Source organism: Canis lupus, chromosome 5, assembly GCF_048164855.1.
Source record: "Canis lupus baileyi chromosome 5, mCanLup2.hap1, whole genome shotgun sequence".
Lineage (NCBI taxonomy): Eukaryota > Metazoa > Chordata > Mammalia > Carnivora > Canidae > Canis > Canis lupus.
The window spans coordinates 18,397,523-18,423,443 of NC_132842.1; the positions used below are offsets into that span (position 1 = coordinate 18,397,523).

Sequence of the window (25,921 nt, forward strand, 5' to 3'; positions counted from 1 at the left end):
AAAACACACATGAGATTTACCCTCCTAACAAATTCTTAAGTGTTTAGTATGGTATTATTAACTATAAGCAAAATGTATAATAGATCTGTAGAACATTTTTATGTTGTAATATTAAAATTTTATGCCTGCTGAGGCTCACCTTTTTCCTTAACTCAGATGACAAACACCAATCTACTTTCTGCTTCTATGAGCTTGACTACTATAGATACCTCATATAAGTGGATTCATGGAGTATCTGTCCTATTGATTACTCAACATCAGTAATTATTACAGAAATTCAGAAAGCTTATTTCACTTACATAATATCCTCAAGATTCATCCACGTTTTTGTGAATGATAGAATTTCTTTTGAAAGACTGAATAATATTTAGTGTGTGTGTGTATCACATTTCATTTATCCATTCACTGTTGGTGTATCTTATATATATATATAAAATATATATATAATATAAGCAAAATTATATATATAAAATATAAGCAAAATTAATGTTGTTTTTATTTCTTGGCTATTTTTAATAATGTAACAGTGACACTAGATTGTGAATATATCTCTTTGAGATCCTGAATTGAATTCTATTGGATAAATAATCAGAAATGGGATTACCTGGATCATATGGTAGTTCTATTTTTATTTTTTTGAGAAACATTCATATTATTTTCCATAGTGGCTGCACCATTTTATAGTTCCTCCAATGGTGAACAATAATTCCATTTTCTCACATCTTCACCAAAACTTGTTGCTATTCTTTTTTAATAGTAACCAACCTAACAAGTGTAAGGTGATATCTGTTTGTGGTTTGATTTGCATTTCCCTGATGACTAATGATGTTTGAGTGCCTTTTTAATGTATCTGTTGGCCATTTGTATATCTTCTATTCAGGTACTTTGCTCTTTGTTAAAATCAGGTTATTTGTATCTTTTGTTTTTCTATTAAGTTGTATGTCTTTTTATGTATTTTAGATATTAACTACTTATCAGATGTATGGTTTGTAAATCTTTTCTCCAATTCTGTAGGCTTCTCTTTTGTTCTGCTGATTGTTTTCTATGCTTGCAGTAGCTTTTTTTGGGGTATTCAATTTCATTTGTTTATTTTTGTTTTGTTGTTTGTGCTTTTGGCATTATGTCCATTAAATCATTGCCCATATCAATGTCAAGGAACTTTTTCTTTATGTTTCTTCCAATATTTTTATGATTTGTGATCTTACATTTAAATCTTTAATCCATTTCAAGCTGATTTTTGTATTGGTGTCAGATAAGGGCACAAGTTCATTCTTCTGTATGTAAGTATCCATTTCCAACAGCATCTATTGAAGAGATTTATCTTTCCCTGTGGGAAGTCTAATAAATAAAATTTATTTATTCATGAGAGACAGAGAGAGGCAGAAGAGCAGGCTCCCCATGAGTAGCCTGATATGGGACTTGATCTCAGGACCTGGGATCATGACCTGAGCCAAAGGCAGACACTCAACCACTAAGCCACCCAGGTGCCCCCAAATAAATAAAATCTTAAAAAACAAAACAAAATAAAACATAATACCCTCAAGATCCATCCACATCATTGCAACCTATAAATACAAACTGATGGTTACCAGATGAGAAGAGGGGTAGGAGAATGGGCAAAATGAGTGCAAGTGAGTAGGAGATCCAGGGTTCTAGTTATGGAATGGATAAGTCATGGAAATAAAAGGGTCAACATGGGGAATATAGTCAATGATATTATAATAGCAGTGTTTGGTGACAGATGGTAGCTACACTTACGGTGAGCCATAACATATCATATAGAGAAGTTGAATTACTACACTGTATACCTGAAACTAGTGTAACATTGTATGTAAACTATACTCAAAAAAATTAGCAATTTACATAAATACAGTTTATTTCTGAACTCTGTATTTTATTGATCTATATGGCTTATGCTTATTATAAATAATACATTATTTATATAATTGTAGTTAGTTTTTAAATCAGAAAATGGAAGTCTTCCAACGTTTTTCTTCTTAAGATTTTTTTTTTAGATATTCTAAATTCCTTAAATTTCTATATGAATTTTAAAATCACATTCTCAACTTCTGTAAAATAGGCATCTGGGGTTTTGATGGGGGTTACACTCAATCTGTAGATCATTTGGAGTGTATTGTGATTTTAACAATATTAAGTCTAACAATCCACATCCAGAGAATTGTCCCATACATCACCTAGTCCTCATTACAACCGGTGTACTCCTTAATTCTCATCACCTATTTAACCCATCCCTCCACTCCTCTCCCTTCTGATAAGCATCAGTTTATTCTTTATAGTTAAGATCCTGTTTCTTGGTTTGTCTCTCTCTCTCTCTGCACATTTGACTGGTGAATAGATAAAGATGTAGTACATATATACAATGGAATATATTATTCAGCTACCAAAAGAATGGAATCTTACTATTTGCAATGACATGGATGGAGCTAGAGAGTGTACTGCTAAGTGAAACAAGTCAGCCCGAGAAAGACAAATACTGTTACTTCACTCATATGTGAAATTTAAGAAACAAAGCCAATGAGTGCTAGTCTTAACTTATTTTGTTAAATTCATTCTTAAATATTTTATTGATTCTGTTGCTATTGTAAATGGAATTGTTTTTTAAATTTCATTTTCTGATTGTTCATTGCTAGTGTATTGGAATACAATAGAATTTTGTGTGTTGATCTTGTAACCTAAAACTTTTGCTGAATTCACTTATTCTAATAGGTTTTGGGATGTATGTGTACATGAGTATATGTGTTTATTTGGGATTTTTAATGTACATACATGCAAGAAGACATCATTTTCTTTCTTTCTTTCTTTCCTTCCTTCTTTCCTCCCTCCCTCCTTCCCTCCTTCCCTCTCTCCATCCTATTCTTCCTTTTTCATCCTTTCTTTTTTATTTCTAATATTGGTTTTTTTAATTTCTTTTTCTTGCCCATTTGCCATAGTAAGAAACTCTATCACACATTGTCTCTTATTCTAATAATATGGTTTAGTACATTGAGTGATTGATTTTTGCTTATTAAACCAACCAAGCATTTCAGGGATCATTGACTTTCATTTTCCTCCCTCAATTTTATTTATTTCTGCTCTAGTCTTTATTATTTGCTTTTTTCTACCTGCTTTTCATTTAGTTTGTTTACTAATTATGGTCTCTCTTTTTCAAAGAAGTTGTTAGAAAATATAAATTTTCTTTGAGTATCACTTTAACTTCTCCTCATGAATTTTGACATGGTGTGTTTCTGCTTTTTTTCATCTCAAAGTATTTTCTAGTTTTTCTTGCGATTTCTTCTTTGGCCCACTGGTCATTTAGGAGTGTGTTGTTTAATTCTATCTCATTTGTGAATATACCTAATCTCTTTCTGTTACTGATTTCTAATGTCATCCCATAATATGGGCCTATTATATAGTACGTCTTGAAGAATGTTCCAAATACATTTGAGAAGAACATGAATTAAGCTTTTGTTGGGGTAGAGTGTTCTACAGCTATTTATAGACTTCTTCAGAGCTCTAGTTATTTTATAGTATCATTCAATCATTATATTTCCTTCTTGACCTAGTGCTTTATTATTCAAATTGGGGTGTTGAAATATCTACTGTTGTTGAAATATCTATCCAGAACTGTCTATGGTTGGGCACAAAATACCACACACAGGATTTTGGCCTGTAACTGGACTCCCCACACATATACACATACACAAATACCATATTCATATACATATATACCTATATATACACACATACACACATATACACATATGTCTTATCAATAGTTTATAGTTTGTAGGTTGTTTATAAACCCAGTTTGACAGCCTTTATCTGTTTTTAGAATATATAATCCATTTACAACTGTTATAATTACTGATATATTCAGATTTCAATATTTGGAGAATTTCTATTTTTTCCATCTAATCTATCTTCACTTCCTTTTACTTATGTTGGATTTATTATTTTTATTCATTCCAACTTTTAAATAAATACTGTTTTAAAATATGAAAACTTTGGGGGCACCTGGATGGGTCAGTTAAGTGTCTGCCTTTGGCTCAGGTCATGATCCCAAGGTCCTGGGATTGAGTTCTGCATCAGGTGCCCTTCTCAGTGGGGACCCTGCTTCTACCTTTCCCTCTTCCCTTCCTTCTCATACTCTCTCAAGTAAAATCTTAAAAAAAAAAAAAAAAGTTTTTAAAAAGGGGAATAGGCTAAGAAAAGTAAGGTCTATGTTCAACTTGAATTTTAATGTATAGTAACAGAGTGCTTTCATATACTTTCAGTAAAAACACTGTCTTGAGGGATCCCTGGGTGGCTCAGCAGTTTGGCGCCTGCCTTTGGCCCAGGGCGTGATCCTGGAGTCCCGGGATCGAGTCCTGCGTCGGGCTCCCAGCATGGAGCCTGCTTCTCCCTCTGCTTGTTCCTCTGCCTCTCTCTCTCTCTCTCTCTATCATGAATGAATAAATTTTAAAAAAATCTTTAAAAAAAAAAAAACACTGTCTTGAGTTTTACACTTTATTTTGAAAATTCACCAGTCTCACTTTTTATTATTAAAAAATTGTGGTCATTTGCTTAAAATATTACAAAAATTAGAGGAAATTTTGAGTATTGATATATTTTAATAATTCAGAAGCTTCATGATGCAATAGTTTCATGTTTTAGTGGATTAAAAAGCCTTTTTTCTATATGATAAAATGGATAGATGTCAGAAAAAAAATTTTCACCTGAAGATAAAACTTTAATCTCAAAAAACTCAAATTAAGAATCTTGGAACCTCCGGAAAACTGTTTTTGACAATATGAATATGATATGCATATGTTGGGTATTTTTGAGTTTACTTTGAGTTTGTTGAGCTCTTTTAAGTGAAGATTAATGTGTTTTATAATATTTGAGAAGTTAATTACTATTATTTCTTTGCAAATTACTTTTTTCCCTTTTATTCTTTCTCTCTGAGATGCCCATTTGGCATATGTAGATACTCTTGATGATTTTCCATCATTCTCTGAGATTGTTCATTGTCTTCATTCTTTTTTCCTCCTTATTCTTAGACTGGGTAATATCAATATATATTTCCTTATTTTCACTGATTCCTTCTTTGTATCTTTAATCCTACCTTTAGTTCTTTTTATTTCAATTATTATGCTTTCAACTATAGAATTTCTATTTGATTTTTTTAAAAAAATTATCATTACTGATATTGTGAAATGGTAAGATATTATTCTTATAATAAGATAATAAGAATAATTCTTTCATTTTTTAAAGATAAAGTGTCCTTTAGTTATTTGAACATATTTATGAAAGCTAGTTTAAAATCTTTTTCTAGGGATCCCTGGGTGGCGCAGCGGTTTGGCGCCTGCCTTTGGCCCAGGGCGCGATCCTGGAGACCCGGGATCGAATCCCACGTCGGGCTCCCGGTGCACGGAGCCTGCTTCTCCCTCTGCCTGTGTCTCTGAGCCTCTCTCTCTCTCTCTGTGACTATCATGAATAAATAAATAAAATCTTTAAAAAAAAAAAAAAAAAAAAAAATAAAATAAAATCTTTTTCTAGACAAACATGACCGATATCACACCCATTTGCAAAAAAGTAGAACTTTTTCTCTAAGATTAGGATATCCACTCTCCCCACTTTTATTCAATACGAAACTTAAAGGCCTAGCCACAGCAATTAGACAAGAAAAATACATAAAAGGCATCCAAATTGGTAAGGAAGAAGTCAAACTATCATTATTTGCAGATGACATGATACTATACATAGGAAATTTTAAAGACTCCACTAAAAAACTATTAAAACTAATAAATGAGTTATGTGCAGTTGCAGGATACAAAATTAATGCCCAGATATCTGTTGTGTTTCTATACAACAATAACAAAGCAGCAGAAAGAGTAATTAAGAAAATAATGCACCAAAAAGAATAAAGTACCTAGGAATGTACTGAATCCAGGAGGAGAAAGACCCATGCTCTGAAAACTATAATATGTATGAAAAGAATTGACGACAACACAAATAAGTGGAAAATATCCCATTCTTATGGATTTCAAGAATTAATATAATTAAAATGTCCATATTACCCAAAGCAATCTACAGATCTAATGCAATTTATATCAGTATTTTTCACATAATTAGGACAAATAATCCTAAAGTTTGTACATAACCACAAAAGACCCTGATAGCCAGAGCAATCTTGAGAAAAAAGCTGGAGATATTATAATCCAGATTTCAAGATATGCTACAAAGCTTTAGTAATCAAAACAGTATGGTGTTTTGCACAGAAATAGGCACATAGATCAACAGAGCAGGATAAAGAGCCCAGAAATAAACTCACACATAATCGCAAATTGATCTATGAGAAGGAAGTCAAGAATAAACACTGGGGAAAGGACAGTCTCTTTAATAAATGGTGCTGGGAAAACTGGACCACTCTAAAACCATATACAAAATAAATTCAAAATTGATTAAAGACCTACAGGAGAGACATAAAACTCCTAGAAGAAAACATGAGCAGTAAACTCTTTAACATTGGCCTTAGCCACATTTTTCTAGATAGGGCTCCTCAGGCAATAGAAGAGCAGAAAGAAACTATTGGGACTACACCAACATAGGAAACTTTTGCACTGTGAAAAAAACCATTGACAGAATGAAAAGACAACCTATTAAATGGGAGAAGATATTTGCAAATGTCAGTTAGGGTTAGTACCTAAAGCATATAAAATCTTATACAATTCAATAATAAAACCCCAAGTAATCCAATTTAAAAAGTGGGCAAAGGACTTGAAGAAACATTTTTTATTTTTTATTATTTTTTAAAATATTTTATTTATTTATTCACGAGAGACACAGAGAGAGGCAGAGACACAGGCAGAGGGAGAAGCAGGCTCCATGCAGGGAGCCTGATGTGGGACTCAATCCCCAGACCCAGCATCACGCCCTAAGCCGAAGGCAGACGCTCAACCACTGAGCCATCCAGGTGTCCCAAGAAACATTTTTTAAAAGAAGACATGCAGATGGCCAACAGAGACATGAAAATATACTCAGCGTCACTAATCATCAGGGAAATGCAAATCAAAACCACAATGAGATGTCACTTTTACTCTGTCAGAATGACTAAAATTAAAGTGAAATAATAAGTGTTGGTGGGAATGTGAAGAAAAAGGCACCCTCATACACTGTTGGTGGGAATATTAATTGGTGCAGCTGCTTTGGAAAATAGAAGGAAGATTCCTTAAAATATTAAAAATAGGAAAACCATATAATCCAGTATTCCACTACTAGATAGTTACCCAAAGATTACAAAAACATGAATTTGAGAAGCTATATGCATTTCTATGGATTTTTTTTGGTCTATTTTGCAACTTTAAAAAGATATTTATTCATGAGAGATACAGAGAGAGAGGAAGAGACATAGACAGAGGGAGAAACAGGCTCCCTATGGGGAGCCTGATGCAAGACTCAATCCCAGGACCCTGGGATCATGACCTGAGCCAAAGGCAGATTCTCAACCAGTGAGCCACCCAAGTGTCCCATATTTCACAACTTTTTAAAAAGTTTTATTAAAATTACAGTTAGCATATAGTGTAATATTAGTTTCAAGTACACAACTTAGTGATTCAACACTTACATATAATACTTGATGCTCATCACAACAATGCACCCCTATGTTTACTGCAGCATCATTTAGAACAATCAAGACTTGGAAGCAACCAAGTGTCCATCAATAGATGAATGGATAAAGAAGATGTTGTATATACACAATGGAATATTACTCAGCCGTAAATAAGAATGGGATCTTGCCATTTGTGACAACATGGATGAACCTAGAGGGTATTAGGATAAGTGAAATGGAGAAAGACAAAGACCATATTATTTCATTTATATGTGGAAAATGAACCAAAAAAGGACAAAGAGATTCAGTCTCCATTCTCTGTTGTTTGTAATCACTAGTGTCTCTGCTCAGTTATGTTAGTGGACAGAGATTCAATTATATATGTTGAAGCCTCTCTGCCCCTACTAAAGGGTTTCTACTCTATGTGTATTTTGGGGGATGCCTTCAATACTCAGACAGGAAGTTTGCAACTTTAACTTAGCCTTCACTTTCTGCTTACTCAAAGCTTCAGGCTCAGCCAGAGGTGACAGATAAGGGAACTTTCATACGTTTCCTGGATATGTACACAGCCATACATATGCTATTTGCCTTTTAGATTCCAGGATTATGTCAGAGCCTTATAAAGCCACCCCTTGTGGACATCTCATTTCCTAATTTTTTTCAAGATTTTTTAGTCAGCCTCTTATAAACTCCAACTGTCAATGCCATGTCACCCACCTGCCCTGTTAAATTACTGTCACTGATTGATTTTGGTAAATGTTCTGTACAGAGCAAGCTATAGGTCAGGCCACATAAGTACATGCACCAACATTGCACTTTTTCATCAAGCTAACAGACATATCAAATAGTGATTCTTCTCTGGAAAGACTGTATTAGGAATCTCTAAACATATTTTTTCTTGCTTGTGGCTCCCAAACTGCTGTTTTTCACAGCTATTGTAGTTGTAAGGCTATTGGTTTATAAGGTAAAAATGGAGAGAAATGTTTTGAAACCTATGTTTTAAAACTCATAGTCCTGGGTAAGGGTTAAAATGGCAGAGGAGTAGGGAACTCTAATTCGGCTAGATAGTTATCAAATCATTCTGAACACCTGCAAGATCGATCAGAGATCTGAGAAAAGAATTGCTACAATTCTACAAACAGAAAAGCATCCACTTATTGGAAGGTAGGACATGCAGAGGCATGAGTCTAGGGCAATACATTGTAAGAAATGGTGGAAGGGAAGGAGCTTGCTTAAGGAGGCTACTGCAAAGTATTATAAGCAAGCAGAGCTCAAAATGAGAACTTTTTGAACTCAATGGGGGGATATCCCTGGCCTAAAGGTGCTTAGGTGACAAAGTAGGGAAGAATCCCAGGTGGCAGCAATGTGGTTTCTGGATCCCTGGGGCCACTTCAATGTGGGAAAGCTGGTTGAAAACAATGAGTCTAGGTGCTAGCTTTTTGTTTGGTGTTACTGTAAATGGCAAACTGCTGCATGGTTGCATGACTACACTCCAAGCCAGGGGTCCAGCAAAAGGCAGGAGTGTGGCCAGACCCCCCAGGAGGAATGATCTAGGTTTGTGCCACAGGAGTCCATAAAGTTTGGAGACTTTAAACTGGGTCATGTGCCTGAGATAAAAACACTAGGTCACTGGCTGGGTGAAGACAGAGTTCATATGGAAACCAGTGAGACAAGAGTGATTGCTTTTCTGTGAGGGCCCACTGAATAGTGGAAGTATGAACTTTCAACTCTGTCTGGTTCTAGAGGTCAAGACACTGCCATTTTCATCCTCTATGCCCCCCAGTGGTCTGAAAGCCTTCAGTGAACAAAACAGTGCGACATAGTGCAATCTGGAGCCACTTACCCTAAGCCTGGCTCCAGGGCAAGGGCGGTACAATTCCACCAGGGCAAAGACACCTGGGAATCAGTGCAACAGGCCCCTCCCTGGGGACCAGTAGGAACAAACACTAGCATCAAGTTTACTGATCATAGAGAGTAGCAGAACCATATAGCTCCTGAGGAAAACAGTATTATAGCATTTGTGGGTTTTTAAAATTATTCTTTAGTCTCCCAGTTTTATTTTTTCAGCTATTTGTTTTATCAATTCTTTTTAAATTTTTATTTTTATATATTCGCTGTGTTTTCCTTTCATTGTATTTTATATTATATATATAATATATATGTTTTTCTCTCTTTCCTATTTCCTATTTTGGAAATCTTGTTTCTTTTAGCAAACAGATGAAATTCATTCAGGACCTAGTTTATAGTTAGTTCTGCTTTACTGCTTATATGATTGTTCCTTGTTTAGTTTTGTTTTTATTTTCTTCTGTTTTTTTTTTATGGTGTTATTTCTGTCTTTTCTCTCACTTTCTTCTGTTCTTTTCTGGACATAATGATGAGATGGAGAAATGTACCTCAAAAGAAAGAACAGTAGGAAGTACTCACTGCCAGAGAGTTAGTCAATATACATATAATAAAATCTTGAGGAGGCAGGGCAAGATGGCAGAGGAGTAGGGTCCCCAAGTCATCTGTCCCCACCAACTTACTTAGATAACTCTCAAATCATCCTGAAGACCTACAAATTCAACCTGAGATTTAAAGAGAGAACAGCTGGAACACTACAGAGAGAAGAGTTTGCACTTCTAACAAGTACAACTTCTGTTTAGCCACTCTGCACTGAGCAAAATGACTAGAAAGAAGAACTCACCACAAAAGAAAGAATCAGAAACAGAACTCCCTCTCACAGAGCTAAAAATTTGGCTTACAATTCAATGTCAGAAAGCCAATTCAGAAGCACAATTATAAAGCTACTGATGGCTCTGGAAAAAAAAGCACAAAGGATTCAAGAGACTTCATGACTACAGAATTTAGATCTAATCAGGCCAAAATTAAAAAGTCAATTAAATGAGATGCAATCCAAACTGGAGGTCCTAACAATGAGAGTTAACAAGGCAGAAGAACCAGTGAGTGACATAGAAGACAAGTTGATGGCAAGGAAGGAAGCTGAGGAAAAAAGAGAAAAACAATGAAAAGACCATGAGGAAAGGTTAAGGGAAATAAATGACAGCCTCAGAAGGAGAAATCTACATTTAATTGGGGTTCCAGAGGGTGCTTAAAGGGACAGAGGACCAGAAAGCGTATTTGAACAAATCATAGCTGAGAACTTCTCTAATTTGGGGAGGGAAACAGGAATTCAGATCCAGGAGATAGAGAGATCCCCCTAAAATCAATAAAAACCATTCAATACCTCAACATTTAATAGTGAAACTTGCAAATTCCAAAGATAATGAGAAGATCCTTAAAGCAGCAAGAGACAAGAAATCTCTAACTTATATGGGGAGAAGTATTAGATTATCAGCAGACCTCTCCACAGAGACCTGGCAGGCCAGAAAGGGCTGGCAGGATATATTCAGGATCCTAAATGAGAAGAACATGCAGCCAAGAATACTTTATCCAGCCAGGCTCTCATTCAGACTAGAAGGAGAGATAAAGAGCTTCCAAGATAGGCAGAAACTGAAAGAATATGTGACTACAAAACCAGCTCTCCAAGAAATATTAAGGGGGACTCTGTAAAAGAAAGAGGATTCCCAAAGAAATAATCCACAAAAACGGGCTGAATAGGTATCATGATGACCCTAAATTCATATATTTCAATAGTAACTCTGAACGTGATGGGCTTAATGACTCCATCAAAAGGTGTAGGGTTTCAGACTGGATAAAAAAGCAAGACCCATCTATTTGCTGTCTATAAGAGACTGATTTTAGACCTAAGGACACCTCCAGCCTGAAAATGAAAATTTGGAGAATCATTTACCATTCAAATGGTCCTTAAAAGAAAGCAAGGGGCGGGAATCCCTGGGTGGCTCAGCGTTTAGCGCCTAAAGCCTTTGGCCCAGGGCGCCATCCTGGATTCCGGGATCGAGTCCCGTTGGGCTCCTGACATGGAGCCTGCTTCTCCCTCCTCCTGTGTCTCTGCCTCTCTCTCTCTCTCTCTGTCTATAATAAATAAATAAATCTTAAAAAAAAAGAAAGCAGGGGTAGCACTCCTCATATCAGATAAATTAAAGTTTATTCCAGAGATGGTAGTAAGAGATGAAGAGGAACACTATATCATGCTTAAAGGATCTATCCAAGAAGAGGACCTAACAATCATGAATATTTATGCCCCTAATGTGGGAGCTGCCAAGTATAACAATCAATTAATAACCAAAGTAAAGACATACTTAGATAATAATACACTAATACTGGGAGACTTGAACACGGCGCTTTCTGCAAATGACAAATATTCTAAGCACAACATCTCCAAGGAAACAAGAGCTTTAAATGATATACTGGACCAGATGGATTTCACAGATATTTACAGAACTTTATATCCAAATGCTACTGAATACACGTTCTTCTCAAGTGCACATGGAACTTTCTCCAGAATAGACCACATACTGGGTCACAAATCAGGTCTCAACCAATACCAAAAGATTGGGATCGTCCCCTGCATATTTTCAGACCATAATGCTTTGAATCTTCAACTTAATAACAAGAAGAAATTTTGAAGAAACTCAAACACATGGAGGTTAAAGAGCATCCTGCCAACATACCAGTGTTTATATCACACCCTAGTTTATAGTATATATCTTCAGTTATTCAAACAGCAATGTATGTTTGAACATTTAGGTAGTTTTGAATATTATGCAATTACAAATGATGGTGTCATAATTAACCTTGTGTATATGTGTTTGATTGTTTTGTCTATGTATATGTATTAGCCTAAGTATAAATACCTGAGAAAACCAGAACTAATCTAAGTAGATTTAATTTCTGTAAACATTTAAGAAATAATAAGAGTACCAAAAATACTCATTAAAACTTTTCTCGCCATTTTTATATTGTATCTAGCATTATGGTATTTTTAGTTTTATCAAAATGAAAGAGAATTTTTCTGTACACTTATATAAATTTGAAGTTTATGTATTTTACAATAGATCTTTTTTATATTTAATGGATAAATATATTTCTTTATGTAGCTAATGATGAAGTACCAGATGAAGAGCATATACTTGGACATCAAAATTTAGTGTCAAAAACTAAAACAGAAGTAGAGCAAGAAAAGACTCCTAGAGTAGGAAGATTCACTAGTAAGTATTAAAAAAGTATAAAACCCTGCATATTATTTTAAATTAAATTATCAGTGGATCTGTTTTTCTTTGGCTCATGAAGATATAGCTGGGATATATTTTTTTAGAAATTTTACATGTTAATTTAATGTGTGAATACCCTAAGATAACTAGAGAAAAAAAGCAAAATTATTGATACATTTTGTTTGGAATTTCTGATCTTAATACTATTTCACACCCATAGTTAAGGGCTCAGTATCCACCAAGGGCAATAATAGGCCAATAACCATCTCACAAAGATTGTGTACCTTTTAGCCAAAGCTGAAAGGTTACTTGTCCAAAGGACTAATGGTTGCCTCAGACTTGTGTCATTGTCTTTTTTGCAATAGGTTTCAATGGTGAACAGATGGTAACTGACCTTATGCTAACCCCATAGATATGTACCACGAAACCTCTTTGGGTAGAAAGTTTCTAGTCAAAGAGTCTCACCAATATTTGGACTATTTTTAGAATTGGGGGAAGAGAGGGCCAAAAAATTCACAAACATCTCTTGTGGAATAAGATGTCTTGTCTCTTGCAGATCCTGCCCTGGAATTTTTCTTGGATACTAGGTCCTTGTACTTTGTTTATATGAATGGCCCAACCATGTTGCCCCATATGGATCAGCATGATATACAGTCCTTGTTGGATAATGCCCTTGTTTGGGCCCACCAGAAGGTTGTAATCAGTATAGTGAAGAGCTAGTATTTCTGCTGCAAGTAGGACTTTGTTTCACAGTTGCTTACCTGATAGCACTAGAAAAAGGAAAAACTACTAAAAATTTCTGTGATTTTTACATCCCACTCTCTTGCCTAAGACTGAGGGTATATGTCAAATACTGTTGATTTGGATTTGTGCTTATTTTCTCCATCTCTAACAGTTTTCTTTCTGTTTTAGCCGACCTTCTTATTTTTAAAATTTATTTTTGGAATATGTAAAAATGAACTTTCTTCCAAAAGTAGTAAATATGCAAAAAGATGTAAAATTAGCATTTCTTCCCTTACATTCCCCAGTCTTCAATCTCCACTTATAGGAATCCAACTATGTTGTTTTCTGGTTTGTTCTTTTATATTTTATTTTTAAAACCCTATCTTTTCCCACCCTCTTTATTTCTGTTACTTTTTTTTTTTTTTTTTTTTTTTTTTTTACAAAAGGTAGCATGCTAGGTATTCTCTATTTCAGTCTTCCCCCCCCCCACCTAACATTACCTCAAAAATCCTTCTAATTAATTTTGTCGAGATCTTTTGCTTTTCTTTATAGCAGTATGTACAGTTGTTCTAATACATTATGTACCACGATTTAAACTATGCCATAGTTTATAATATATACCTTAGTTTATTCAACTAGTTTTCTATGTTTGTATATTTGGGTGATTTCGAATATTTTGTAATTATAAATAATACTGTAATGAAAAAACTTGTAATATGCATTTTCATTATTGACCTACAAATATTTAATTGCCCAAATAAAGTAAGAAAGCTAGAGACTAATATAAAATGTATTTGATGCCTCAGAATATTTATGAAACAATGAGACAACTTCAATATACATCTCTACTAAAATTGATCTCACAAGTTCATGTGGATCTATTATCATTGTGGCAGTTTACTTAAAACTTTATGAAAATAAGAAAAAATCCTGCTGCACATTTATTATTAATTTTAAATCTAGAGATTTCACATATTTCACAATAGATATGTTTTTCCATTTAGTGAAAAATATTGTAGATCATGATAAAGTACCAGATGAAAAGATGACACATAAGAATCAGGGTTCACTGTCAAAAACCCAACTGCAAGTAAAGAAACAAAGAACTCTCAGAAGAGAAGGACTCACTAGTAAGTACAATAATTATAGATAACATCAAAATATTTTAAATTAAACTCACCAGATGGTCCTTTTGTTTTGTTCATGAATATGTATTTGAGCACATGTTATAGAATTTTTAGTTTATCTTAAAGTACTAATACCCTAAGATAATTAGTGAACAGAAAACAAAAGTATTGATACATCTTGCTTGAGATTTTTGGTACTAAGATTATTTTATGGCCATGGATCATATACTCAACTATGATGCAATAATAGGGCATCAACTGACTCTCAAAGGATATATAGTTATCATCTCACTTCATTTGATTATGTGTTCATAAATGCAGTGGTTGCCCTTGACTGGTAGCATTGTCTTTCAGCATATCCTACAACTGGCAAACAGAGAGGTGCTAAGACATATAACTTAAATGAAAAATGTATATCATAGGGGCCTCCATAGGTAACTAAGGGTTACCTAATACATCAAAGGTGACTAAAATACCATAGGTAACTAAAAGATCTGTCAGGGGATATCCAGGGCATCCATTTGTCAGGTCTCTCTCAAATGTAGAGATCTTTTTGATAACCTGATATTTCGGTGCCATCAAGATACCTATGAGGAATGTAGATCACCAGTAGACAAATAGTACCACCAATTATTGAGATTCCTTGTATTTCATGGGCCAGAGAATGTAAAAGGCTTGGGAATTGTCTACTCTCAAGCAAGACATTGTGACCCTTCTCATATAGGAATTTCACTTGGATTTGGTCCTTGTACCATGTCTGGGTTAATGTGAGTTAACAGGGTATCTGGTCCTTGTTTGCTGGTGCCTTTTTCTGGCATTTGGATGATGTCATTAATACAGAGTAAGGCTAGTTGTCCCTATGGCAGTGGGACCTCTTTCCAGGTTATGGCCTTGATAAACTTTAGGTCAGATAGGGAGTTTAAGGACTTTTATGGAAGACCAGTAATGGTGTATTGCAACACATTCCAATTGGGTAAACTGAAAGCAATACTGAAAAGGATATTTGTGATGTCAGTTGCAACATAGCAAGTTCCTTCATCTTGGAAAATAGCCTCTGTGACAGTTACAGTATTAGGTACTGCTGGTGTCAGGGGCTGCACTATAGCATTAAACTACCTTATAATTAATTGGGACTCCAGAAGCCCAAAATCTTGTACATAGGTCATTTGGGGGAACTTTGTCTTCCTGAAGCACACAATGAGAGGCAGGTATTTTTTTTCCCTAGGAAGTTGTTTTTGAGACAAAAGCACTAAAGGCTGATAAGTGAGTAGGTATATAGCCTTCCACACATCCTACTAAAATAGCCTTAACTGAAATAGTTCCTTTCAAGGAAAACAGAGGTTCAAAAAAAAAAAAAAAAAAAGGAAAACAGAGGATCACATAGACAATACATTTATACCAATAATGCATTCAGTAGTGGACACCATAGCAGTGGAGGTCTGTCTGGATAGAAAAGTCATGTTGATGGTGGCCTCATACTCCAAACCACATAGGATTATCTATTTTTCCCCTCATTCTGGTGTTATACATTGTATGAATATCATAGACATCCTTGTGCCAGTATCCAAAAGACCCCCCCAAATGCAGTTGTTCTCCATGTCCCCATTAAACTCTGACTTTGGGATAGGGCCTCTTTCCCTAATAAGGACATAAAGCCCTTGGTTTTGATACATAGTTTTGTTTCTGTTTAAAGGCTGAAAGTTCTGGTTTACAATTGGCAGGGTTTTTCATTCATCTCAAGATTTACTGGAGCAAATAAAGGGAATAGTACTTCCTATTAATTATAGGGCTATCACCTTGCAGGCCCTAGGGACTTCCTCTTGCACCCTCACTGGCATACTACCTGAACTTGGGCTCCTTGGCAGAGAGCCCATCAATCTCAATTGGGAAAATATTGTTAAGTAGCAAGATTCAAAGATCTCGATAAGGAAGACCATTGCCTGGATTTTCTAGGAGTTTGTGCCTGATCACCCTTTTTATGTCACTCTTTGTGATAGACTCTATCTAATATTTTGGCAGTAGTTGATTTTTCACATGTCCCCAGATTTGTTAGTTATGATCCAAATTTGTATGGACAAATCGACCTGACCTTATAAAGAGGTTTAATTGAGCTTGATAATCAGCAGCATTGGCATGAATGAACCTAGAAATCTGGGTCTGATTAACAATCTCAGCATTGACTGTTCTCATTCTCTCATTGTAGAAGCTGGGGAATACCAGTATGGTTTGAAGCACTGCTAAAGCTTCTGCAAAAGTGGTCCAAACATATTTTAGTCATAGAGAACAACTCATTACAAGTGGGCCAAATATTTTGGAAACTAAATAGTACCTATTTGAAAGTGGAGAGGTCTTGGGTGTTTCCCTCTCATTTATTTCCTGTCCTTTACTTTCTTGGGCAAAATGGCCCCTATCTGGTTATTCTGAAGGAGAGTTTCCATAGTTATGTACCCCAAAAGGTGCCACTCTCCCTCACTTCCTTTAAAGATTATCTCCTCTATTGTGGAGGTAAACTACCCAGTCTCTTCAGACAGCTGGAAAAAGCAATCCTGAAGGTTTCTGCATTCTTTTTCATTAAAGAACTAGTCTCTATAGCAGCATCATGGGTATTCATTGGTGCCAGGGACTGCTTAGAGGAATTATAACTCCACTCACAGGTTCTCTAATGACTTTTAATCTCATCACTGAAGAATCATAAGCAACAGCCCTAAAATTACTTCCAAAGTCTTCCTCAGAGACCCCTGTGTTGAATCTCTAATTTGACCATTAGATGGTATCTTGCCCATGTAGACAGGAGCTAAAGAGAAGGACCATTGGTACCACTTAGAACTGAAAAAGCTTACATAAAGCGTTTGCTACTACTATCCAAAACCAAACTGTATTGTCCCTTAAGACCCATTGGAATGGCTGATGAAGTGTATTGCCAGACCCATAAATTCCTGCAAATGTTCAGTACCAGCCCCCAAGAGGTTCTGTGGATTTCTCTATCATGGCCCATCCTCAGGACTTTTGCTTTTTCCAGGATTACATTGTGCTAAATTGACTATCCTGTTTTCTGTGCCAATTTGTCACAGAGAGTTCCCAGGTATCTATGTAGTTACATAAGACAATGAGCCAAATTCAATGTAACAATTAAGCCTTTATTCACCTACTATGATTATCTGAACGAAAGATTAAATGGGAAAGGGCACTGGCTCCCTAGTATTCATTTCTTTATGTAGAATGGCACTAAGCATGGGACAGTTGTATCAGCAGAGAGGGAAATCATTTCACTTCTGAAGGAATTCCAAACATAAGAATCCTGATGTTTTATGGAACTTGGGAGCAGGCAAGGAAGGAGGTGAAAATTCTAGGAGGGAAAAATGAAATACTACATTAGAATTGATACATAAATCTGCAAGATTTCCTAATAAATTGGTTTTGCAGAAGTAATTGAAAAATTTCTCAACCAAGGCCATTCACCTCTCATAAGCAGCCTCTGAATGCAGGTGCCTAAGCTGGGAATGCAGAAATGTGTAATTATGGACATCCCAGAGGGACCTGAATCTTTGACAACTCCTTTCAGAGACTGCAATGCCCTGGCTATCAGGTGTGGAGAAGGCAACTTTCTCTTATGAGAAATGTGTGTGCGTGTGTATATATATATATATATATATATATATATATATACACGCACAGGTATGTATATATTATGAGACATATATATTATGAGATATACACACATATATGCATACATATACAGATATATTTAGAAATAATAAGTTCTTTTTTTAGAAACAATAAGTTCTTTATAGACAAGTTTCATTCCAATCCATCTCCTCAGAGCCTGTTCTTGCTCTATTTTATATATGTGTGTTCTTTCTTTTGCAGTATAAAACTTAATTCTGAATAACATCAACACGTTTATTCATTTGCTTAATCTTATAATACTTTTAAATTTGTTTCAAAATTGTTTAGCACATAGTACTAGAAAAACTAATGTACTAAAATATTTTTGTTTGTACCCTATTCTTTTGGCTAAGACAGAAAGTATTGTGTCAAATATCACCAGTTTTCAAATAGCCCCAGAGTGCAAATCTTCCCAATTTCTCTATTTAACTCTGACCATAGCATTGGTCCTCAGGTCCCCTCCTCAGACAGGGACCTGGCTGAACCCCTTAAACTGTTTATTTTTGAAAACCCAGATGTTGGTAAAGCTAGGCAGATTCTCTGATTCATCTCATCTCAAAATTCACTGGGTGGTATGGAGAGAAGAGCCCTTGTGTTAGTGTTAGGTGTCATTACCATCAGACTCTAATGGAACTGTCTTGGGTTTCCTATGGCCTTCCACTTGGCCAGGAGGTCATTAGTGGAGAGTCAATAAATCTACATCTTCAGACCCACTGTTTAGTAACTACACTCAGGAATCAGTGTGGAAAAGCCTTTAACTAGATGATTCATGAGTGGATGGCCAATTACCATTTTTTAGGTCATTTTCTCTGCTTGTCTATCTAGCAGTAGCCACTTTTTCATGTCTAGAAATTTGTTAGTTAAGATCCAGATTGTGTGATAGACCAATTGATCTGACCTGTAAATAGGTTTAATTGAACTAGATACTAGCAAGTATGGCATGAATGAACCTAAAAATCAGTCTGTTTATCTCATCGTACACTATTCTCACTCCTCACTTTTGAACCTAGGGACCACTTAGAGACCAGATAGTAGCTGGATGAAGAAGGAGAAAATCTTGGGTGTTCATATACTTTTTTATTCCTGACTCTCTTCTTCATCCTCCTGAAGTAAAATGGTCACTGTCAGGACATTGAGAATGAGTGGGTCTGTCATGATGAACTCAGCAAGGTAACACTGTCCATCACTAAATTTAACAATTCTACCACCTTTATGGTGGAGGTGAACCAACCAAGTCTGTAAGGTCTCCTTGGATGCTGGGCAAGGTGATCCAGAGGGCTCTACATTCTTTGTCATTAAACATGGGTCTCAAAAACTCATTGTGTCATAACCTGTTCATTATGTTATAGCCAGATACCCTCAGTAAGACTTTATGACTAACTACTTTGTTTTCTGGTTTATCTTTCCAGTGTTTCATTTTGTAAAGGTAACTATCTCTCTATTTTTTTCTTATGTCTCCTTATTTCTTTTCCACTTAACATTATCTCTTAGAAATCTCTTCAAGTCAGTTTACTGAGATCTTTTTCATTCCCTTTGCATTTGCATGGAAAACAGTTCATACCACAGTATATATCATAGTTGATATTTCCATAATTTATGGCATGTATCATAGATAATTTAACCAATTTCCTATGCTTGTACATTTAAGTAGTGTTTAGTGCTTTGCAATTAAAATATGCTATGTGAATAATATTAACAATATGCATTTTGATTACTTGATCTATTTTTAGGTAGTTATTCCCTTAAATTGTGGTATAAAAATATATGAATAAAATTTACCATCCCAACAATTTTTAATTATTTAAATATAATTGAAATGCAACATTGTCTTTAAGGTATACAACATATTTATTCAATAATTCTAGGGCATTTAGCTGGCTTAGTTGGTAAAGCATACTACTTTTGATTGTGGGGTCATGAGTTTAAACCCCACGTTGAGCACAGAGCCTACCTAAAAACAAAACAAAACAATGCTATACATTACTCAGTGATCACCACATTAGGTGTAGTCACTATTGCCCACCATGCAATATTATTACAATAATAGTAAACGTATTCCCTATGTTGTACTTTTTATCTGCATGACTTATTTATTTCATAACTAGAAGTTTGTCTTTCTTAATTTCTTTTTTATCTATTTCACCCATCCATTCACCCACATATCCTTTCTGGAAACCACCAGTTTGTTCTCCGTATTTAAGAGTCTGTGTTTTTTTTTTCTACTTATTTTCTCTTTTATTTTGTTTGTTAGATTCCACATATAAATGAAATTCTATGATATCTGTCTTTCTCTGTCAGACTTACTATTTTTCTCTTCTAAAAGGATTTTTATTTAAATTCCAGTTAGTTCATATACAGTTTATTATTAGTTTCATATGAACAATATAGTGGTTCAACACCACAACACCTGGTACTCAACACAGGTACACTCTTTAATCCCCATCACCTACTTAACATATCCCCTCCACCCCCGCCTCCCCTCTGGTAACCATCAGTTTGTTCTCTATAGTTCAGAGTCTATTTCTTGGTTGGCCTCTCTCTCTCTCTCTTTTATTTTCCCTTTGCTTGTTTGTTTTGTTTCTTAAATTCCACATGAGTGACATCATGTGGTATTTGTCTATGACTGACTTATTTCACTTAGCATAATACTGTCTAGCTCCATGCATCCCAATGTTTATAGCAGCATTATCTATAATAGCCAAATTAAGAAAGGGGAACCCTCTTGCACTGTTGGTGGGAATGTGAGCTGGTACAGCCACTCTGGAAAACTGTGTGGAGGTTCCTCAAAGAGTTAAAATTAGATCTGCCCTCCGACCCAGCATTTGCACTGCTGGGGATTTACCCCAAAGATACAGATGCAGCGAAATGCCGAGACACCTGCACCCCAATGTTTCTAGCAGCAATGTCCACAATAGCCAAACTGTGGAAGGAGCCTCAGTGTCCATCGAAAGATGAGTGGATAAAGAAGCTGTGGTATATGTACACAATGGAATATTACTCAGCCATTAGAAAAGACAAATACCCACCATTTGCTTCAACATGGAGGGACCTAGAGGGTATTATGCTGAGTGAAATAAGTCAATTGGAGAAAGACAAACATTATATGGCCTCATTCATTTGGGTAAGATAAAAATTAGTGAAAGGGAATAAAGGGGAAAGGAGAGAAAATGAGTGAAAATATCAGTGAGGGTGACAAAACATGAGAGACACCTAACTCTGGGAAACAAACAAGAAGTAGTGGAAGGGGAAGTGGGCAGGGGGTTGGGGTGACTGAGTGATGGGCACTGAGAGGGGCACTTGATGAGATGAGGTGTTATGCTATAGGTTGGCAAATTGAACTCCAATAAAAAATACATAATAGCCAAATTATGGAAACAGTCCTTGTATCCATCAACTGATAAGTAGATAAAGAAGTGGTATATATTAAAAATGGAATATTACTTAGTCATAATATAAAAAATGGAATATTACTTAGTCATAAAAAGAATGAAATCTTGCCATGTGTCAGACTTATTTGATTTAAAATAATACCCTCTAGGCTTATCCTTGCTATTGCAAATGACAAGATTTCATTCTTTTTTTTTCTCACTGAATAATATTCCAGTGTTGTGTGTGTGTGCATGTGTGTGTGTGTGTGTGTGTGTGCATATACACATCAGATTTTTTTGTATATTTTTTATTGGAGTTCAATTTGCCAACATGTAGTATAACACCCAGTGCTCACCAAATCTTTATCCATTCTTCTGTCAGTAGACACTGAGTTTGCTCTATATCTTTGCTATTGTAAATGATGCTGCAGTAAACATAGGGGTGCATATATCTTTTTGTATTAGTGTTTTCGTTTTCTTTGGGTAAATACTCAGTAGTACAATTACTGGATAGTACAGTATTTCTATTTTTAATATTTTGAGGAGTCACCAAATGTCTTCTGCAGTGATTACATCAGTCTACCCTCCCACCAGCAGTGCACAAGGGGTCCCTTTCCTCCACATTCTCACCAACACTTGTAATTTCTTCTCTTTTCTGATACTAGCCACTCTGACTGGTATGGAATGATAACCTCTTATTGTGGTTTTGATATGCATTTCCCCAATGGTTAGTGATGTTGAACATCTTTTCATGTATCTGTTGGCCATCTGTATGTTTTCTGTGAAGAAAGGTCTATTCAGGTCCTCTGCCCATTTAAAAATATGATGCAATGTTTTTTCCTTTGGTGTTGAGTTGATTTTTTAAAGATTTTATTTATTCATGAGAAACATACACAGAGAGGCAGAGACATAGAGCCCAACATGGGACTCGATCCCAGGACTCCAGGATCAGGATGCCCTGAGCCAAAGGCAGACGCTCAACTGCTGAGCCACCCAGGCATCCCCTTTGGTGTTGAGCTATATAAGCTCTTTATATATTTTTGTATTTGAAGCCCTAGAAAATTCTCAAATAAACAATATAACTGTACACCTAAATGAATAGAAAAACAAAGCTCAAAACTAGTAGAGAAATAACAAATATTATAATGGAAATAAGTAAAATATAAGCACTCCCCCAAGCTGGATTCTTGAAAAGATAAATACATTTGATAAACTTTTATCCATGCTCCAAGAAAAAAAAGAGTGGACTCAAACAAAATCAGGAGTGGAGGAGAAATAACAACCAATACCACAGAAATACAATGAAGTATAAGATAATATTATGGAAAATTGTATGTTAAAAATAATTGGACAACCGAGAAATGTATGTTCCTAGAAACATACAATCTCCCACAAGTAAACCAGGAGGAAAGAAAATTTTAGCAGACTGATTTGTAGTAGCAAAATGAATTGGTAATTAAAAACCTCCAAAAAGCAAAAGTCCAGAAATAGATGGCTTCACAGTTGAATTCTATCAAACATTTCAACAAGAAGAGTTAATACCCATTCTTTCAAAATATTCCCCTCCGAAAAAGGAAGAATAAAGAAAACTCCCATTTATTCTATGAGGCCAGCATTACCCTGATATCAAGACCAGATGAAGACACTCTAGGCAAATATCTTTGATGAACACAGGTGCAAAAACCCACAACAAAATATTAGCAAACTGAATTCCATAATGCATTAAAAGGATCATTCACCATGATAAAGTGGGATTTATTTTAAGGATGCGAGAGTGGTTCAGTACTTTCAAATCAAAATGATACATCATATTAACACAAGGAAGGATAAAAACCATATGATCATCTCAGTAGAAGCAGGTAAAGCATTGATAAAAACTCTCGACAAAGTAGATTTAGAGTGAGCATACTTCAACATGATAAAGGCCATATATGAAAAACCCACAGCTAACATTATCCTCAGAGGTGACAAACTGAAAACTTTCCCACTAAGATCAGGAATAAGACAAGGATTTCCACTCTCATTCAGCACAGTATTGAAGTTCTAACCACAGCAATCAAACAAGAAAAAGAAATAAAAGACATCCAAATTGATAAGGAAGATGTAAAAGTGGTACTACTTGCAAATAACATGATGCTATATTTAGAAATCCCAAAAGACTCCACCAAAAAACTATTAGAACCAATAAATGAGAGATGCCTAGGTGGCTCAGTGGTTGAGCATCTGCTTTTGGCTCAGGGCATGATCCTGGCATCCCGGGATCGAATCCCACATTGGGCTCCCTGCATGGAGCCTGCTTCTTCCTCTGCCTGTGTCTCTGCCTCTCTCTCTTTGTGTCTCTCATGAATGAATGAATGAATGAATGAATGAATAAATAAATAGTTTAAAAAACTAATAACTGCATTCAGCAAAGTTTTAGGAAACAAAATTAATATACAGAAAATTGTTTCATTCCTGTAAGCTTATAATGAAGCAACAGAAAAGAAATTGAGGAGATATTCCCAGTTACAATTGTACCAAAAAGAGTAAAATGATGAGGAATAAATTAAGCAGGTGAAGGACCTACATATGAAATCTACAAGACATTGTTGAAACAAATGGAAAGATATACCATCACCATAAATTGGAAAAATTAGCATTGTTAAAATGTTCATGCTTCCCAAAGCAATCTACAGATTCAGTGCAATCCTTATCAAAACACTAATATCACTTTTCACAGAACTAAAACAAATAATTCAAAATTTGTATAGAACTGCAAATGACCTCCAATTTAGAAGAACAAAATAGACACATAGATCAAAGGAACAGGATAAGAAGCTTAGAAATAAGCCCATACCTGTATGGTCAATTAAACTTTGGCAGAGGAGGCAAGAATACACAATGAGGAAATGATAGTCTTTTCAATAAATGGTGCTAGGAAAAATGGACAGTCATATGTAAAAAGGTGAAACTGGACCACTTTCTTTCACCATACACAAGAAAAAATTCAAAATGGATTGAAGACCTAAATGTGAGACTTGAAACCATAAAATTCCTAGAGGAAAATATAGGCAGTAATCTCTTAGATATCAATTTTACCAACATATTTATGTGTATATATCCTCAGGCAAGAGAAATGAAAACAAAAATAAACTATTGGGGCTACACCAAAACAAAAACCTTTTGTGCCACAAAGGAATTCATCTCAATAATATTGAAGTGTGCAATCCAATAGTGTTGTTTATTCACATCATTGTGTAATGTATTTCCAGAACTTTTCACCTTACATAACTAAAACTCTATACTCATTAAACATCAGCTGCCCATTTCCCCCTCCCTTCAGCCCCTAGCAACCATTCTATTTTCTATTTACAATTTACGCTTGAACAAAATGGGGCATTGGGGGCACTGACCCTGGGCACAAAGATCTATGTATAACTTTTGACTTTTCAAAAACTTCATTACACACAGAAGACTGACCAATAAAAATCAGCCAATTAACTCATATTTTGTGTTATATTTATTATATACCATATTTTTATAATAATCTATAGAAAAGAAAATGTTACTAAGAAAATAATAAAGAAGATAAAACACATTTACAATACTTTGTGTGTGTATATATATATTTGTATTTTAAATTTTTACTTAAATTATAGTTAGCATATAGAGTAACATTGCTTTTAGGAATAGAATTTAGTGATTCATCACTTACATATAACACCCAGTGCTCAACACAAGTGCCTCCTTAATATCCATCACCCATTTAACCTATCCCCCACCCACATCCCTCCATCATCCCTCAGTTTGTTTTCTATAGTTGAGTCTCTTATGGTTTGTTTCCTTCTCTTTTTCCCCCCTTCCATAAGTTCACCTGCTTTTTTTTTTCTTAAATTCCGTACACGAGTGGAATCGTATGGTCTTTTGTCTTTCTCTGTATGACTTATTTCATTTAGCATAATACACTCTAACTCCATCGGTGTCATAGCAAATGGCAAGATTTCATTCATTTCAATGGCTAATATTCCATAGTATATATGTGCCACATCTTCCTTATCATTCATCAGTTGATGGACATTTGGGCTCTTTCCATAGTTTGTCTACTGTTGATAATGCTACTACATACACCAGGGCACTTGAACTCCTTTGAATCTCTATTTTTGTATCCTTTGAATAAATACCTAGTAGTGCAATTAATTGCTAGGTCACAGGGTAGCTCTATTTTAACTTTTTGAGGAATTTCCATACTGTTTGACAAAGTGGCTGTACCAGTTTGCATTCCCACAGAAGTAAGAAGGTTCCTTTTCTCTATATGCTTGCCAACAACTGTTGTTTCCTGTGTTGCTAATTTTA

General features: G+C 35.2%; 1 protein-coding gene across 7 annotated transcripts in view; it reads left to right on the forward strand.

The window, feature by feature from the left end:
- LOC140633280 (coiled-coil domain-containing protein 7-like) overlaps nucleotides 1-25,921 on the forward strand; it is a 356,022-nt gene that overhangs the window by 134,103 nt on the left and 195,998 nt on the right. For all 7 annotated transcript variants that reach the window (XM_072825599.1, XM_072825602.1, XM_072825600.1 and 4 more), the window contains 2 exons: nucleotides 12,592-12,702; nucleotides 14,433-14,558. In XM_072825599.1, the coding sequence (XP_072681700.1) occupies nucleotides 12,592-12,702; nucleotides 14,433-14,558 (237 nt within the window). The remainder of the gene's footprint in view (nucleotides 1-12,591; nucleotides 12,703-14,432; nucleotides 14,559-25,921) is intronic.